At 32.4% G+C, this 19,389-nt stretch overlaps 1 protein-coding gene across 1 annotated transcript in view; it reads left to right on the top strand.

Moving 5' to 3' along the window:
* Positions 1-19,389, top strand: part of LOC109811230 (callose synthase 7) — a 57,445-nt gene that overhangs the window by 18,702 nt on the left and 19,354 nt on the right. Inside the window, exons 13-20 of the mRNA XM_020374908.3 lie at positions 6,628-6,744; positions 6,876-6,993; positions 8,056-8,366; positions 8,500-8,552; positions 8,749-8,809; positions 10,073-10,157; positions 10,242-10,291; positions 10,409-10,495. Coding sequence (XP_020230497.2) covers positions 6,628-6,744; positions 6,876-6,993; positions 8,056-8,366; positions 8,500-8,552; positions 8,749-8,809; positions 10,073-10,157; positions 10,242-10,291; positions 10,409-10,495 — 882 coding nt within the window. The remainder of the gene's footprint in view (positions 1-6,627; positions 6,745-6,875; positions 6,994-8,055; positions 8,367-8,499; positions 8,553-8,748; positions 8,810-10,072; positions 10,158-10,241; positions 10,292-10,408; positions 10,496-19,389) is intronic.

Here is a 19,389-nt window from a genome sequence, read left to right as displayed (position 1 = left end):
TAGAATAAATGGATATTTGGTTTGTTTTTAATTATGTGAGCATATCATTTACTTTATATTGTTTTTCTTTCAATTATTTTTATCACATGTTAATGCCATTTATTTTATACTCCACCAATGTGCCAAATAATATATATATATTTTTAATTGAATAATGATTTTATTGACTAATACTATTTTGTTCGAAAGATATTTATGATTATCCGTTAATTTAAATTAATGAAATAAAATATCAAATAATTTTTAAATCTTTTTTAAAAAATTAGATTTAATTTATGCATTAAAAACTTTAAATTTAACTGTTAGATCGTTGAGATTTGATATAGAGTATGAGTTATTAAACGGAATAAGTTTAGACAGACTTATTCCTAGAATAAACAAATCTCTCTCTCTCTCTCTCTCTCTCTCTCTCTCTCTCTCTCTCTCTCTCTCTCTCTCTCTCTCTCTCTCTCTCTCTCTCTCTCTCTCTCTCTATATATATATATATATATATATATATATATATATATATATATATATATTATGAATTTAAGCCATCTATTTAATCCTTGAAGTATCATCTTCTCTCCTTAATAATCCTTAAACTAACAAAATTATATAATTAATCTCTAAAGTATTGAATATCGATTAATTTAGTTCCCCACTATTTTAGGGTTATGAAATTCTAAATAAATTTTTGCAAGTTTTAGTTGTTTTATTTAAGTTTCTAGAAATAATAACTTATTATTATTTTAGTCTCTAAATATTAAGAGTATAAGTGAAGAATAATTCACCGTGAACTCGACCTATCCAAACAAATCCAATTATATTTTTGTGAGTTGAGTTAGACCATTTGGTTGAATTGGATAATTTTTATGTTATCTAATTATAATTAGATTGAATAATGAATCAAGAAATTTGTTACCTAATAAATTCGAACTAACTCGACTTATGATAAAATATTAAATCAAATAAAAAAATAATATACACAATGCAATACCTAATTAATATATACACTCCTTTACATATATTTAATTCTATTTTTTTTAACTAAATATTGTTTACTTGTTTACTTGTTTGAGATATTTGCAATTTCCCATATATAATTATTGTAAGATTGTTTATACTTTGAATCATGTATTAAAATTTGAATTGAATATTTTTTTCTCTCTATTTTTTAACATTTTAAAATATAATTGAATTAGATTACTTAAAAAAAATGTTCATAAATCTGACTCAACTTAATTGAGCTGAGTACTAAAATAATTTTAACCGGATCCATTTATACTCCTACTAAAATGTACATATATAATGTTTCTAATTTTGCATTAAAATAAGTAACATTTTACACTTTCCAAAAAAAAAAATTAATTCTTTATATTTCAAGGATAAAAGTACTGGTAGCATACAGTTTTAGAGACCGGGTGATGTTTTACCCTGTATTTTAGTAACATTGAAGGACTATTTGAAATTTTTACAGCTAATCAAACATATAGCATAATTTCTAATATTTTAAATATTATTTATATAATTTAAATAATTATAGAACTACCTAAAAAAATACTTTAGAGACTAAATTTATACTCTGCTAATGTGACAAGTAATATCCTATTTTCCACTTTAATGAAATAAATATTTTATTGGCTAGCTAGTATTATTTTCATCCCTTAGATATAACAATAACAATTATTTATCATAAATATAAAATATAATTTATATTTTTTTTTTGCATTAATATCATTTATATATAAAAAAAATATCTATTTATACAAATTCTATATATAATTCATATATCTAAACATATTGTTTATTTAAATATATAATTTATTATAAATTTTTAATTATAATAAACATGTTTATGTATTACATAAATTAAAATATTAATTTCTATATATTAAATAAAAATATTTATCTTACACAATAGTATTTTTAGGAGATTTGTTTTTTGCTGAGAGAGTTTTTATTTTTTTAAATTTTTTTATTTAATTCATTTTTTTATAATAGTTATATAAGAATTATATTTTTTATATTTTTAAAATTAATTATCAATAAATAAAAATAATATAGTGTTACAATATAAATTATTATTGTAAATCTAAGATAAAATTTACATGTTGAGAAATATTTATTTATACAAATCATAAATATAATTTATATATTTTAACATAATATATATTGAGAGTTTATTATAAGTGTTGAACCCAAAGTCGAATTGTTTGGATAGTATCCAAATTTAATCTTTGACAGAATCATATCAAACTTTACTTAATTTCTTATTAAGTTGAATTAATTTATGACAAAATCTTAGAATATTAGTGTGAAATAAAAAATTATTTTATTTTAAATTTAATTACATATAATTAATATTTAATTTGTGCACATAGTAAATACAATTTGTAAGAGTGTAAAACAGATTATCGATAAATTTATTTAGAACATATTTTTCTATTATTTTAATTTCTTATTTTCTTTTCCATTGTAACATTACTTCACCCGCTCACCACAACCTTCTCCTCAAGGTTTGGACCTATGATCATAGAAAGTGTTGAGCATCTGACTCCAAGTGAGTGAAAATAAATACAAAAAGAATGAATAAAAATTTAAGTGATGTGAATTAGAAGAGTGCAATAGTGATGTAGGAAAGCACGTGGATGAAGGAAAAGATGCCCAATAAATGATATTGAAATTTGAATTAGGATTGAGGCCTGGGTGGATGATTATTGAGAGGGATTGATGTGCATTGTTTTGGTTCGTGTGATTCTGTTTTGGATAAATTCTGAAGGATGGAGCTAAGGTTTCGAAAATCCATAAATCCTAAACTCTAAACTCTAAATATGATTTCATAGGACATTTGTAGAAAAATTAAGAGAGACGAGTAACACTAAAATTGTGGGTGATCGTAGCAACTCACTGTAATTTTTATTGAATAAGAGATGACCTTTAAATAGCCATTGTACAACGTACTGAATTAACAAGAAGATAATAAAATATCTTATCAAATCAAAACTTACCAAAAAACTATCTTATCTAATCTGAAACAAAATAACTTAAAATCAAATAATTCCAGATAACTAAATCGGATATCCCGGATATCTTGGATATCTCGAATATCTCGGATATCTCGGATATCTCTAGAAATTTAAGATTATCCAACAAAACTCCCCCATAATCTTAAATTTCTCCTTCTTCTTTCATTTCGATGCTTCTTCCACCAGAGCGCGATACTCCTCTGTGTACCATGGCCCCGCGAGCCATGCAACGTCCAGCACCCCCTGCGTCGAGGTGGCCGATGCCTCTTTTGGGACACAAAAATACCGGTTGCTCTTTCGTCCACCTTTAAACCCAGAAAGTACTTCATGATGTCCAAATCGGTCATCACAAACTCCCTCTTCACTTCTTTAAACTCCTCAACTAGCTCAGCTTTACTTCCCATCTCACTCTTCTCAATTGATCCGATCTCCTCATCCGTTGCTTTCTTCCATCTTTCATCAAGTACCACCTCTTTAGATTTTATGTCTTCTGTTCTTGTCAATAGACATACTACATGTAACTCGTCAGTGGAGTTGTAGATGTCTTGCAAGCTCCGAGTTCTAAGTTGCTCAGGTTCATCATCTTCCTCGGAATGCTCATTGGTCCTATCCGAGCTTCTCCCTATTATCTCCGAGTTCTCCCTTTCAGAGTTCGAGCTCCCCGAGGTCGTTTCCGAGTTACTCCAACTCCACTCACTTTCCTCATCTACTTGGACATCTCGGCTTACCAGAATTTTACCTGTAACAGGGTTATACAATTTGTAGGCTTTTGCCTTTTCATCATACCCGATCAAAATGTACTTCTTGCTCCTATCATCAAGCTTCGTTTTGAGCTGAGCTGGAACATGACCGTAAGCAAGGCTTCCAAAGATCTTGAAGTGACGTATACTCGGTTTTTGTCCACTCCATGCTTCTTGAGGTGTCACATCATCCAATTTTGAATGTGGGCACCTGTTCTGTATATATATAGCACACTGTACTGCCTCTGCCCAAAACTTCTCAGGCATATTCTTCCCTTTAAGCATGGTTCGGACCATTTCAAGAATAGTACGATTCTTTCTTTCAGCTACTCCATTTTGTTGTGGTGAATATGGAGCTGTGAGAAGACGTTTTATACCTTGCTCTTCACAGTATTCCATAAACTCTGCCGATGTGAATTCTCCACCTCTGTCCGACCTCAAAGCTTTAATTTGCTTGTTAGTCTCTTTCTCCACCATGACTTTAAACTTCTTAAAAGCTTCAAATGCCTTTGATTTTTCTTGCAAAAAATATACCCAGGTCTTTCGAGAGAAATCATCTATGAAAGAGATGAAATATTTCTTACCACTGAAAGATGCTGGAGAGATTGGTCCACACAAGTCAGTGTGTATCAGCCCAAGTTGCTCCTTCGCTTTGTGCTCGGACGAGCTCGGAAAACTTGTCCTTGTATGCTTTCCAAGTACACACGCTTCACAAAACTTCTTGTCAAACTCAACACCACGTAGTCCGAGTACCAACTCCTTCCTTGATAGCTCGGCCAAGCCTCCAAAGTTGAAATGCCCAAAACGAAAATGCCACATCATGGCTTCATCCTTCACGTCCAGCTTCAAGCACTTATTTTGAAGGATGTTCAGCTCCAGTTTATACATCCTATTCTTTTTCATCTCCACTCGGGCTATCAAACGATCATGCTTGTCCTTCAAATAAAGCACTCGATCCTTCATCAGAACCGAGTTGCCTTTCTCCATCATCTGCCCCATGCTTAAGATGTTGCTCTTAAGTTCGGGAACGTAGTAGGCATTCCTTATTTCTCCAACTCGTCCATCCTTCTGTATAAACTTGATGGTTCCACGCCCTTTTACCGCCACCTTGGAATCATCCCCAAATGACACGAATCCAGCCTTTACCTTGATGAGTTCATTGAAGAAACTTTCTTCTCCACACATATGATTGCTCGCTCCAGTGTCCAAATACCAGATCGAGTTGTTTAGGCAACTCGAATCAAGCTCGGCTTCTGACTTCTCATTTGAGCTTGGAGGCTCAATTGTTGATCTCTCGACGCAACTCAAGTTTAGCTGGACCTCGGAGGCACAACTCGGACGTAGCTTGGTCTCCGAGCTCTGCGTCATCATCAAAATTCCTGCTTCCTCGTCCTCTTCTTCTGTGAGAAGATTCTTCCCTTTTTCTTCACTTCGGCTTTTAGCTCGGCAATACTTTGCTATGTGACCGTATTTGCCACAGTTGTAGCAATTTGCCGATCTGCATTCCTTTGCGTAGTGGCCGAGTTTGCCACACTTATAACATTCCACCTCGGACCTTGGCTGACTTCCTTGGCTACGATCACCTCGTCCTTGTCCACCTCCATGGTCACCTCGTCCTCGACCTCGTCCTTGATCACCTCCATGATCACCTCGTCCTTTGCCTCGTCCTCCATGATCACCTCGTCCTTGTCCTCCTGATCTTCGGCCCTGAGTGTTCCGAGTTTCATTCAAATCAAGTTGCGCCTGTAATGCTTGATCAAGAGTATTCTTCATCTTCCTCCTCCTTTGTTCGTGGGCTTCGAGTGACCCAGCGAGCTCTTCCACTGAGAGAACTGACAAGTCCTTTGACTCCTCAATTACGCATGCAATACTCTCGAAATCATCTGTTAATGATCTCAAGATTTTCTCCACAATTCTACTTGCTGGCATTGGCTCCCCATTCCTTCCTAGTTGGTTAGCCACCTTCTCCACCCGAGTTATGTACTCGGATACTTGTTCCTTATCCTCCATCTTCAAACTCTCAAACTCTCCTCGGAGAGTTTGAAGTCGAATCTGTCTGACACGGTGGTTACCTCTGTGCGCAACCTCTAAGATCTTCCATGCTTCCTTTGAAGATGCAGCGTTTGCAATCTTCTCGAAACCTGACTCATCCACGGCATTGTACAAAAAATACAAAGCTGATTTGTCCTTCACTCGTGTCTTTTCCAATGCGGCAATCTGAGCCACAGATTGGTCTTCGTCCTCCTCGGGTTCTTGGAACCCCTTCTCCACTATGTCCCATAGACTTTGGGAACCCAACAGGGTCTTCATTTGTAAACACCAATTATCATAATTGGTTTTCTTTGACAGTTGTGGTACGGTCATTCCATTCACAACCTTTGCCATTACTCTCTCTTTCTTCTTTCTTCCCCCTTCACAGGCGCACACTGTTTTCCTCTCACACTCGGCACTCAGAGCATATAGCTCTGATACCAATTTGTAGAAAAACTAAGAGAGACGAGTAACACTAAAATTGTGGGTGATCGTAGCAACTCACTGTAATTTTTATTGAATAAGAGATGACCTTTAAATAGCCATTGTACAACGTACTGAATTAACAAGAAGATAATAAAATATCTTATCAAATCAAAACTTACCAAAAAACTATCTTATCTAATCTGAAACAAAATAACTTAAAATCAAATAATTCCAGATAACTAAATCGGATATCCCGGATATCTTGGATATCTCGAATATCTCGGATATCTCGGATATCTCGAGAAATTTAAGATTATCCAACAACATTGACTATGTCTGTCACACTGTACATATTCACATGGTCATATAAACTCACATTACTTTGGTAGATATCTTTATGGAATTACAAATGATAATGACAGGCAAGCACCGGAGTTGGTAAGAGGAAGCCAAAACCAAATTTTGTTGAAGTTCGAACGTTTTTGCATCTGTATAGGAGTTTTGATCGAATGTGGATATTCTTTATATTGGCTTTACAGGTAATGTTATGATATTAGTTGGACTATGTAATGTTCTTTATGTTGACTATAACTGAATGTCTAGAACAATGGTCAAGACTTGAAATTTCACCATGCAAATATTATTTCAAATATCATAGAATTTGTTTCAGGCAATGATTATCATAGCTTGGAGTTCCTTGGGACCTATTGGAGTGCTTTTTGATGCAGATGTCCTCCGAAATGTTATGACTATATTCATTACATATGCTTTTCTCAGCTTTTTTCAAGGTACTTAATTCCTATATGTCTGACATTTATGTTGTACCTACTTTTATCCAATCATTTATTTATAGGATTTAAAAGAAGGTGCGAGGATAAAATTTCACCATTTCACGACCAAAACAATTTGACTGATACTTGGCTCTCTGGAGGAGCAGCACATAAGTCGGTGTCAATATATATCACTAAAGTCAGGCTATGCACTAACAGATTATTCTGTATCCCATCCAAAAGGAGTCTGTTGAAATCATGTCTGGACTAAGAGGAGTTGTGGATCAAATACCAAAAGAAGTGTAATGTTAGAGCAATTTTAAAATGTTAGACAAAATACCCAGTTTGGCATGTATTGAGAATGTTGATAAGAAAAGAAAATGAGATAAAATGACAGAGAAAATGGGAAACTAGAAAGATATTCTGAATTGTGAATTTGGTCGATTAAATCTCTTTTTACAAGCCAATCCCTATAGATGATTTGGGCCAGGTGACACCAAATATATGTAGTTAATTATATAAGGAATAAGGAAGAGTGAATGGGGCATGATGAATTCTGTTTGAAGAAAGAGGATCATCGAAAACATTTCTCTGGTGAGGGAAACATATGGCTAGGGGCTGATAGACTCACTGCTACCAAATTTTCTTTTTTCTAGTGACCATTTTCTTCAATACATATTACAGTATATTTAAGCATTTTCTTTTTTCCCTAATCTATCACACTCATATAGATGCTGTTATTCAATCATTAATACTGATAGTTGTTGACTATCAGTTACAAAAATCTCTATCAGCTAAGTGAGAAAGTATCTATATACAACTTGGATTGGTTATGTGGTTTGGAAAGCACAGAGACACCCTTGGGGGCCTATTATGGTTTATTTTTGTTTACATGCAAATTTAAATTCGAAATTGGAAAGATTTGCCAAAAGAACCACTCCTTTCTGTTGGAAGCTTCATTTCTTTGGTAAACAAAATAGAGAATAGTTTTTAGAAAAGAAATGAAGGTAGTGTTTTTCTTATGTAGTTCAACAACAATTACTATTGTCGTGTTATTTACTTTTTTCCCATATTTTGCAGCAACTCTTGATATTTTTCTCGCATGGTATGCATTGAGGACAATGAAATTCACTCAGTTGCTTCGATATTTTCTGAAATTAGTTGCAGCAGCTGTTTGGGTTGTTGTTTTGCCTGTCTGTTACTACATAAATCTACAATTTGTCACTAGTTGGGGTGGAGTTTGGGGGAAAGTGTCACTTTACACCTATGCTGTTGTATTATATATGCTACCAAACATAGTGGCTGCAATACTATTTTCCCTTCCTCCCTTGCGGAGAACATTGGAGCAGTCAAATATGCGGATCATTACCTTTTTCATGTGGTGGGCTCAGGTCAGCAACACATGCATTTATTTGTTTATTTTTCTGAAAATACATAACAAATGCTTCCTTTATTAGTCTTTGCATCTCTTTCTAGTTGAAATATGTTTTCCTCGTACTCTGTCTAACATTGACTATACTGCAGCCAAAATTGTACGTAGGCAGAGGCATGCATGAAAGCATGTTTTCACTGTTGAAGTAAGTGAGAAATTCTTATAAATTTCCATTTTACATCCGGTTCTTTCTTTTGTCCAATATTGGGAGGAGGGGACTTTGGCATGGAATTTCAGGGTGAAAACCTTCATTTCCCTTCAACACGTTTGTTTTTTCTTACACCTATATGTCAGTTGCTTTCATTTATAATTTTTGGCTTTAAAATATTCTGTTATGGCAGTTATACCCTTTTTTGGATCATGATACTAAGTATCAAGCTAGCATTCAGCTACTACGTTGAGGTATTATTTATGTAATTAGCTGACTTTATTTCATTCAGAGTTTAGTAGTTAGTGGACACTAAAACACATGATTGATAATGTAACTAAGTATATATATATATATATATATATATACTTGCAGTCAGTGATTGAGTTCAATATAAAAATCTCCACTTTCTCCTGGTAGAATGATATTCTTTAGTGTGTAGCATGAAGTTCTCTTACCATTTAGTTGTTTCTAGAAAAATTGGGAAGAAGGACATGGAAAGAAGGGAGATAAGATAAAAATAACATTTTCCTCTTTATTTGAGAGGAGAAATGAGGAGGGATATGTTTCTATGGGATCCACGGTAAGAAACTTCACACCCAAATTGACATGAAATTGAGGAGGGGGACATGAAGACCTCTCTCTTCTTTTTTTTTTTTTCCCTATTTTTGAAGATTAAACATTTATAACATAAAAATCTGTAAAAATAATGAATATTTTTAAAAAAAAATGAATGGCATAAAAAGTTTATTCTTTTATAAATTTATTAATATGAGAATATTTTTTTATACAATTTATTTATTTCTTTGTTTTCCACTAATCCAAATAAGCAATTTTTTTTTTTACTTCTTTTGTTCATATTTCTATTTATTGAGACAACATATCTTTTCTACTTTATTTATCTATTTTTGCTATCCTTTTTATTTATTTTTCTTAATCATAAAAAAAAGCAGGAAAATGCTCGTGAATATGGACTAATATGTGATAAATTATAGTAAGAATTTAATACATATCCTTCTGGTTAAGGTAACTCGTGCATATCCTCGTAAGGGGCATATCCTTACTTTCAACAATGGATGTCAGTGCTAACAAACTTGAGTATGTTAGTCAAGTAAAAACATGTGTTGAATTCCAAAAGAGAGATTAGAAACTTGAATGACAAACTCCTTTTCTGTAGTAGGTAAGAGGGGAGAGTTTTAGAGGTGTAGAATGAGAAGACACCTCTAATTCTCTAAAACTCTCCATAGTGTCATTGAATCACATGGTTTCGGCATCTCATATGCCTATCCCTTTTTTTTTTCTTTGACAATTTTAAGTCTGTTTCAAAATATAAAAAATATCATGAACCAATGTCTGATAAATGAATAAATGAATGATTGAATTCTGTAGTAATCATGTTATATCTATTTTCTTTTCTCTTTCATGTTATGATTGTATGAAACACACCTAATATTGTTTAGATTGTACTTCATTAAATTTGTTTCTCTTTTCACTAAATTAATTTAGTCTTTCAACAGATATTGCCTCTTGTTGGACTGACAAAATTAATCATGGGGATGTCTATAGATAACCACGAGTGGCATGTGTTATTTCACGAAAATGGTAACATTTTATGTCCTTTTCACTATCTTTACAACGTGTTCTCTGTCATACGTTGCTTTAACTCACATTATGTAAGTGTTGCAGAGTCACACAATATATATGTTGTCATTGCGATATGGACTCCAATTATCCTGGTAAGCTCACTAGGAAAGGAATTTTATAGTGATAAACGTTATCCATTACTTTGTATTTAATTCAAATTTTGTCGATATTAATTTATTCCATTCTTATACGTTTTTATTAATATATAGGTTTATTTTATGGATACTCAAATATGGTATGCTATTTATGCCACAATAGTTGGTGTCATTGTTGGTGCGTTCGGCCATCGGGGAAAGGTTTGCAATGTTTTATATTTGTTAAAATATGATACAAACTTCTAAAATAAGCTAAATTATTATAAAAAAAATAAATAGGTGTATGCTAGTAACTACTAGATGATACAAATTCTAAAATTATGTAGACAATTACATATAGATATAAAACTCTAGAATAGTTATCCATAGAATTCTCTATATAAAACATGAATGGTGATGTTGAGGCCTATAAATAAACCATGTATCCAACATTTAAAACCAAGCAATTAGTAAATCATTCCCACTCAAATCTATTACAATTACTATTCCTCTAAGTTAGTTTTCCTTTCAACTAAGTATATCAATATAAATTTGTCTCCCCATTCTTTCTACTAATCAAAGAAGTTTTTACTATTTGATAATTCATAAACTAACAGTGGTATCAGAGCTACGTTCAGTCATCTATTGAACGTAGAAATATTATCCCATTACTTCCAAATTAAAAAACTTTTTTCTCAATATTCTACCCACTTTCAAAAAAAATTCTAATCCATGGCTAACACCATTCAACCATCATCTATCCCTATTCCTATTTTTAATGGTGAAAATTATGATTTTTGGCTGCAACAATCATATGGCCAAAGATGAAAGCATCTTCAAGGATATTGATGAATCCGTCAAAGTGAAAGTCCAAATGGGGAACGACACTTTTGTTGAATCAAAAGGCAAAGGCACAATTATGGTGGAGACAAAGAAAGGTGCGAGACTTATTATTGATGTTCTACTAGTTCTCAATCTCAAAGAAAACCTCTTGAGCATAGGCCAAATGATGGAGAAAGGTTATACTCTCCACTTCGAAGGAAACACATGTAAAATATATGACAATAAAAAGCTAGAGATTGGTCGAGTAAAAATGAAGGAGAGGAATTTCCTATAAGCCTGAGACAAGGCTCTAACATTGCCATGAAAGCAGAAGTACAAGACTCATGGCTTTGGCATCGAAGATTTGGCCACTTTAATATGCATTCCTTAAAGTTATTATATATATAAAAAATATGATGAGAGATCTCGCATGCCGAAAGGAGAATAGTGAAGCTTGTGAAGGATGTCTCCTTGGCAAGCAACATCGATTGTCGTTTTCAATAGGCAAAGCATGGAGAGCAAAGGACTTGTTAGAGCTGATCCATACAAATATATGTGGACCAATACAAAAGTCATCACTCCATAACAATAGGTATTTCATTCTCTTCATATATAGATGATTTTTCTAAAATGACGGGTCTATTTCATAAAAGCAAAATCAGAAGTCTTTGGTAATTTCAAGAAGTTTAAGACCCTTGTCGAAAAGCAAAGTGGCAAACAAATAAAAGCACTTAGAAGTGATTGTGGCAAAGAATACACTTCCCATGAGTTTGATAAATTCTGTGAAGATGAAGGTATTGAGCGACAACTTACAGTTGCATATTCTCCACAACAAAATGAAGTATCTGAAAGGAAAAATCGCACAGTAGTGGAGATGGCTAGATTGATGCTCAAGGAGAAAGGATTACCAAACACTTTTTGGGCTAAAGCAGTTTATACTACTATCTACATACTTAATAGATGCCCAACTAGGGTAGTCCAAGATAAAACTTCGATTGAAGCCTGGAGCGAGAAAAAACCATCAACAAAGCACCTAAGGGTATTTGGATCTATTTTCTACATACACGTTCCAAAAGAGAAAAGGCACAAGCTAGAAGACAAGACAGTATGAGGTATCTTTCTTAGGTATATCACACAGTCAAAAGGCTACCGAGTCTACAACTTGCAAAACAAGAAGTTGACTATTAGTTGAGACGTTGAAGTTGATGAAATACGTATTGGAATTGGAATGACGAGAAAGTAGAGAAAAACATATTTATCTCAATACAACAACTAGAAGAAGAAACTATAGAAGTCCCAGGTGAGCCTCATTCTCCTCCACAACAACAGACTCCATCACTAGAGTCTACTCCAAGATGAGTTAGATCCTTAGTGGATATATATGAAACCTGCAACTTGGCCATACCTGAAAGCTTTGAAGTAGCATCAAAGCAACAAGTATAGGTCAAGGCTATGGAAGAAGAGATAAAATGATTGAGAAAAATAACTCATGGGATCTAGTAGACTATCCAAAAGATAAAGATATCATCGAGGTAAAATGGGTTTATATAAGACAAAGCTCAATCTGGACGACACCATACAAAAGCACAAGGCAAGTTTGGTAGCTAAGGGCTATTCACAACAACCTAGAGTCGACTACAACGAGACATTTGTCCCAATAGCACGCCTAGATACAATTAGATCTCTAATAGCTCTTGTGGCACAAAAAGGTTGGAATATCTACCAACTAGATGTCAAGTATGCTTTTCTCAATGGTGTACTACAAAAAGTGATTTGTGTAGAGCAACCATAAGGTTTCATAAGCAAGGGCAATGAAGATAAAGTACTAAGGCTTAGAAAAGCTTTATATGGTTTGAAGCAAGCTCCTCGGGCATGGTACAATAGAATAGATCAATACTTCACCGATCATGCATTCAAGAGGAGTAAGAGTGAGCTAACACTCACTACAAGAAAAATCAGTATTATCTACGGAAGAAATCCGTAGGTAAGTGTTAATTATCTACGGAAAAAAATTCGCAGGTAATAAGGTCGTAAATAACGTTACCTACCTACAGAAAATTTTTCGTAGATAACCCACGAAAGTTGTTATCTACGTATTTTTTCCGTAGATAATGTTATTTACGAAAATTTTTCCGTAGATAACCCACGATAGTTGTTATCTACGGATTTTATCTGTAGATAACCTTCAGAAAATTTTTGTTTAATTTTAATAAATTTATTAATGTAACAACCCTCATATTTGACTTCTCAAGGATGTTATTTCAGGACACTTCACTTTTCAAAGTGTTTTTTCCTTACTGCACATTTTTTGGGAAACTTCCTAGAAGGTCACCCATCCCTATATTACTGCAAGTCAAGTACACTTAACTGTGGAGTTTTGATGGATAAGCTATTGTAAAGCTAGAAGATGCATGTTGTCAGTATAAGTAGTACAAATTAATTCATTTAAGTCATCCTCAAGTATACAATCTCATACTTATACTATTTTTGGATCCCTCTTATTTTGGTGTGTCTAGACTGCTATAAAAATATAAATATAAATATATAATAATTATATTACCAATAATAATAATTATATTATATTTAATTAATCTTTATTTATATATATATATATATATACTTACTTGTTGTTGGGATACAAACTTTCACAAATTTCCCCACCTATTTTTGATGGAGAAAGTTATGATCTTTGGGCGGTGAGAATGGAGGCATACCTAGAAGGTTTAGATCTCTGGGAAGCCGTAGAAGAAGATTATGATGTTTCCGCATTGCCAGACAAATACCATAAAATAACTCCATCAATGGGAGGGGGGTTATTTTTATGAGTTATTTTTATAAGGTTATAACACAAACTGATGGGGTTATTTTATGATATTTGTCTGAGGGGATATTTTATGAGGGTTATTTTATAATGTTATTACACAAACATGCTCCATAATGATGAGATATTGTCTGTTATGGGCCTTAGCCCTCACGGTTTTGCTTTTGGTCATTACCCAAAAGGTCTCTCGATCATTGAAGTATGTTTGTATTATATAAGTTGTTATTTTTTATCTTATTTTATCGATGTGGGACTTGTTTGTATCCCAACACTTGTGTATAATTAACAATCTACTTATTTATATTTAAAATTAATATTATGCTACAATTTAAATTATTTATTATAAATTTAAAAGTTTAAATAATAATTATGTATTTTAAAATGATAAGGGTTATAATAACACCGGTGTAACTTATACTAAGTATTACACCGCTCAATAACTTTATATTAAATGTGAATTTTGTAAATCCAACTATTAGATTGAAAGTTTATATCACTTTATATGTTTATATCAATTTTTGTTAAAATTGAACAACAACTTGAAGGTAATCAAAGTGTTCATATTTTAGTATATTTTGAAATGTATATATTATGTCAATTTTGTTTTACTAGAATGAAGTATCAAATCATCTTGAATTAATATAAAATTTTGTATATATGAGCTAAGAGTAAAAAGATTTCAATCTAACGGTTGAATTTATAAAATTCACATTTAATATAAAGTTATTTAGAAGTGTAATACTTAGTAAAAGTTACACCGGTGTTATTATAACCATTCTCTTTTAAAATATTATTTTTATCAATTAAATTTTAACATTTTAAATAAATTATATTAATTAACTTAATATATTTATTCATCTTAAATCTATGATAGAAAATTCAAAAATGTATTTATTATTGTTTTATTTTTTAATTATCAACCATATTAATAAAATACTAATTTAAAATCTTATCTAATTATATCATAATATTTTCATATCAAATTTAAAACCAAATATAAGTATGTTACTTTTTATCATCATTAATTTATAACAATAAAAAATTTAAAATGAAAATTTTTAATAATATTTATTTTTTACCAAATATTCTTTACATCACTTACGTAACTAAAAAATTATCTACAAAAAAAAATTATGTAGATAATATTCCGTAGATAACTAATTCCGTAGGTAATATTTCGTAGATAACTAATTTTGTAGGTAATATTCTGTAGATATCTAAACATTATCTACCAAAAAAATTTCATAGGAAATATTCTATAAATAACTAATTCCGTAGGTAATATTCTGTATATAACTAATTTCGTAGGTAATATTCGGTAGATAACTAAACATTATCTATGGAAAAAATTTCGTAGGTAATATTCCGTAGGTAAATATTCCGTAGATAACTAAACATTATCTACGAAAAAAATTTCGTAGGTAATATTCCGTAGATAATAATAGTTTTCTTGTAGTGACTATATACATCAAGACCCAAGGTCAGTATGACATTCTCATCGTCTCCTTGTATGTAGATGATCTTATCTACACATGGAACAATATGAAGATGATGATAGAATTCAAAGAAGGCATGATGAAGACATTTGAAATGACGAATCTTGCCTTGATGAACTACTTCCTTGGTATTAAGGTAAGTCAAAAGAAGAAAGGGATATTCATTTGTCAAAAGAAATATTCTGAAGCTCTCTTGAAGAAGTTCAAGATGAGTGGTTGCAAGACTGTCAGTACTCCACTTGTGACAAAGTAGAAACTACAAAAAGATTATGGAGAACCAGATGTTGATGCATCTCGCTACAAAAGTATGATTGGAAGCTTACTATATTTAACAGCCACACAACCAGACATAATTTATGCTGTAAGTCTTTTATCAAGGTTTATGCAAAGCCCAAGTCAAGTTCACTTTGGAGTAGCTAAAAGAATTCTAAGATATCTACAAGACACAAAGGAGTTTGGTATATGGTACAAAACCATGAACAACTCAAGTTTGCTTGGATACACCGACAGTGATTGGGTAGGATCGGTAGATGACACGAAGAGCACCTCTGGTTATGCCTTCTCACTCGGATCAGGAATATTTTCTTGGGCATAAAAAAATCAAGCAATAGTTGCACAATCAACTGTAAAGGCAGAATACGTTGCAGCAGCTGAAGCTACATGTAAAGTAATTTGGCTACAAAGAATACTTGCAGAAATGAGAAAACAGCAAGATGGGCCTACTACAATCTACTGCGACAATAAATTAGTAATAACAATGACAAAAAAATCTAGCACATCACAACAAGACAAAACACATTGCAATTAAATATCACTTCATTAGAGAAGCAGAAGCAACTAAATAAATCAAGATGGAGTATTGCAAGACCGAAAAGCAAGTTGCTGACATATTCACAAAGGCATTATCGAGAGCAAGATTCGAACAGTTTCGCACTATGATAGGAGTTATAGAAATTTGTATCAAGGATGAGTGTTAAAATGTGATACAAACTTCTAGAATAAGCTAGATTATTATAGAAAAATACATAGGTGTGTGCTAGTAACTACCAGATGATACAAATTCTAGAATTATGTAGCCAATTACGTATAGATAGAAAACTCTAGAATAGTTATATCTAGAATCCTCTATATAAAACATGAATGGTGATGTTGAGGCCTATAAATAAGCCATGTACCCAACATTTACCAAGCAACTAGTAAATCATTCTCACTCAAATTTATTCCAACTATTCCTCTAAGTTAACTTTCCTTTCAACTACATCTATCAATATAAATTTGCGTCCCCATTCTTTATACCAATTAAAGAAGTTTTTACTATTCGATAATTCATAAACTAACAACATTGAACCTTTTATAATTGCGTCTTTCGTTATGTGATTTCTTCTTTGACCCCACAAGAAAAATGCATTATTATTTGATAGTAAGTTATCTCATAAAACCCTTCTTTAAATGATTTCCATCGAAAGATTTCAATTTTTTCTTGGGATAACGATAGTACAAAATTCATATTGGAGATAAAATACCCTTTTAGATATGGTGCACAAGTGGATAGATTAAATATAAGTTAAGCAGTTGCTTCCTTATTAAAGCATGATTCCTCGTCTTTAAACAATGTAGACTTTTTTTCTTTGGATAATGAAAGGATAATATTCAATCCAATCCAAATAAATTACATCACAGCCAACCTTGGCACAATCCAATCGACCTTGTCACTTTATGGCTGACCTGGTCATGTCGTAGCCAACCTTGTTACGTTATAGCCAAACTCGTTACGTATGACATAATGGACATTAAAACAAGGTAAGACCCACTCTATGATTTTGTATTATTACTCTGCCTGTGCTCATATATTGACTTCAGCATTGAAGTATTTGCAAGTGGCCACCATTCTTTCTCTCTTAAAATCGTGTCGTGGCTGCACCAGAGCTAACCTTTGTGGAGCACTTCATGATCAATATACGAACATTGGCATTGTCTATGGAAAATCTCTTTCCTTATTTAAACGAATGGTGACCACATGTAAAATTTCAAGATCTTGATACAAGCCCCCATGTCCTTGCCTACTTTGCCCTAGGAGGACAATGGTTATACCTTTCATGACATAGGTTGATGAGGAAGTAATTTCGTTCACTTTCCCTTTTTCTATGATGAGGTGATGAGCTTCTAAGTACTAAAGTATCTCTAACAGCTTCTTGTGGTGGAGTTTTATGATGGATTTGCTGACCTTGATGCATTTGGTGGTGTTTGTGTCATTCTTATCTTATAAAGGCACGATTGGCCCTTTGATATGTGTCATGTTTTTCCTCCCTCCTTGATGGATAATGATGTGAATTGATTCCAATCTTAGGAATCAAAGTCGATTAAATCTTAGACCAACCTACTCAAGAAGTTTTGTGTTGCCTTTGTCACGAGTAAGGTGAGGCCAAAAACCAAGGTTGACCTCAAAAGAACTTTTTAAGGAGAAAATCAGCCAAATATGTTACATGTTTTAAGAAAAGAGCAAGGAATGTTGGTAATTTTTGCCCAACATATTATGTTGATGTTGAAAAATGAAGGATTATAATAAGAAACCCTTTTTCATATTCCTATCTTGAAGATGTCACTTGTAAGATCCAACACACACTAAAATGAGTAGAATCTAGAGGTTGTACAAGTATGAGATTGTACAATTAAAGATGATTTAATGGAATTAATTAGTACTATCTATACTAACAAAATACATATACTTTTTGGTAGTTCATTATTTAAAAACTCCTTAATTAAGTATATTTGACTTGGTGCAATTCAGGAATGGGTGAGCTTATGAGAAATTTTCCATAAAGTGTGTGTAAGGACAAAACACACAAAAAATGTCTTGTTTTGGATTGTGAGGAAAATTGTTCATTCTCAAAGTAGTCAAACATCTTATCTTAGAAACAACTACTTATAAGGAATTCTAACTAATTAAGGGTTCTCAAACAAGGAATTGAGTGAATCGTCACCGAGTGAAAGTTATGGAATACAATTGTTGATATGTCAAATTTGAGAGATGTTACAAATGATATTAGAATAGGTTCTCTCTCATAATACGATGTGATTTGAGGATAAATCAAATAGAAGCTGATAGACTTGTAACATCCTAAGCATATTGAACGACAGGTATCTAGAGGTTTTATAGGTGTGGAACTATCATTACAAAAATGTTTCGTTTTAGAGTCGGCCAAAAGCCGACTCTAAATAATAAAAATCGACATAATATTATCAATCATTCGTCGGCTTTTGGCTGATGCTAAATAAGTCGACATAATTTTTTTTTGTGTCGGCTAAGTCGTCGATAATAATTTTATTTATTTTAATTTTTTATTGTCGGTTAAGCCGATACTACGTCGAACACAAAATTTATTTTATTTTTTTCTTCATCTTCTTTTTCCAATTTATCATTTTATTCGTTCGTAATTTTAGCATTACCGAGACTCTATCTTGGAACCTTAACGTGTTAAGGGAACTTGATAATCAACTGTACCATCATACATTATGCGTATATAAGATTCAAAAAATCATCTTTATCTCTCTCAAAGCACGTATAGTGTCGAAAAAATCAACATTATTCTTTAGAAATAGTGTCAGTTTTTCTAACGCTAAATTTAAATTGAGTTCAGTGCTAGAAAAGCTGACGCTATTCTTTAAATATAGCGTCGACTTTGTCAACACTAACTTAATTTAAGTTTAGTTTCGGCAAATTCGACACTATTCTTTAAATATAGCGTCGGCTTTGTAGACACTAAACTCAATTTAAATTTAGTGTCGAAAAAGCCAACACTACATCTTAAAATAACGTCAGCTTTTCTGACAATATTTGCGTCAGCTATTAATCGATGCTTATTTTCCACAGTTATTTTGTTGTATTCTTGTAGTGTATATAGTCCACGATGGATTAAAGAAATTAATTAGTATTGCTTATACCAATAAACTGCATCCATTTTTCAATAACTCGTCAC

Source organism: Cajanus cajan, chromosome 2, assembly GCF_000230855.2.
Source record: "Cajanus cajan strain Asha chromosome 2, NIPB_CcT2T_4, whole genome shotgun sequence".
NCBI classification, from domain to species: Eukaryota; Viridiplantae; Streptophyta; class Magnoliopsida; order Fabales; family Fabaceae; genus Cajanus; species Cajanus cajan.
Note: the sequence above shows the minus strand (reverse complement) of the source record. Positions and strands in the feature narration are given on the sequence as shown.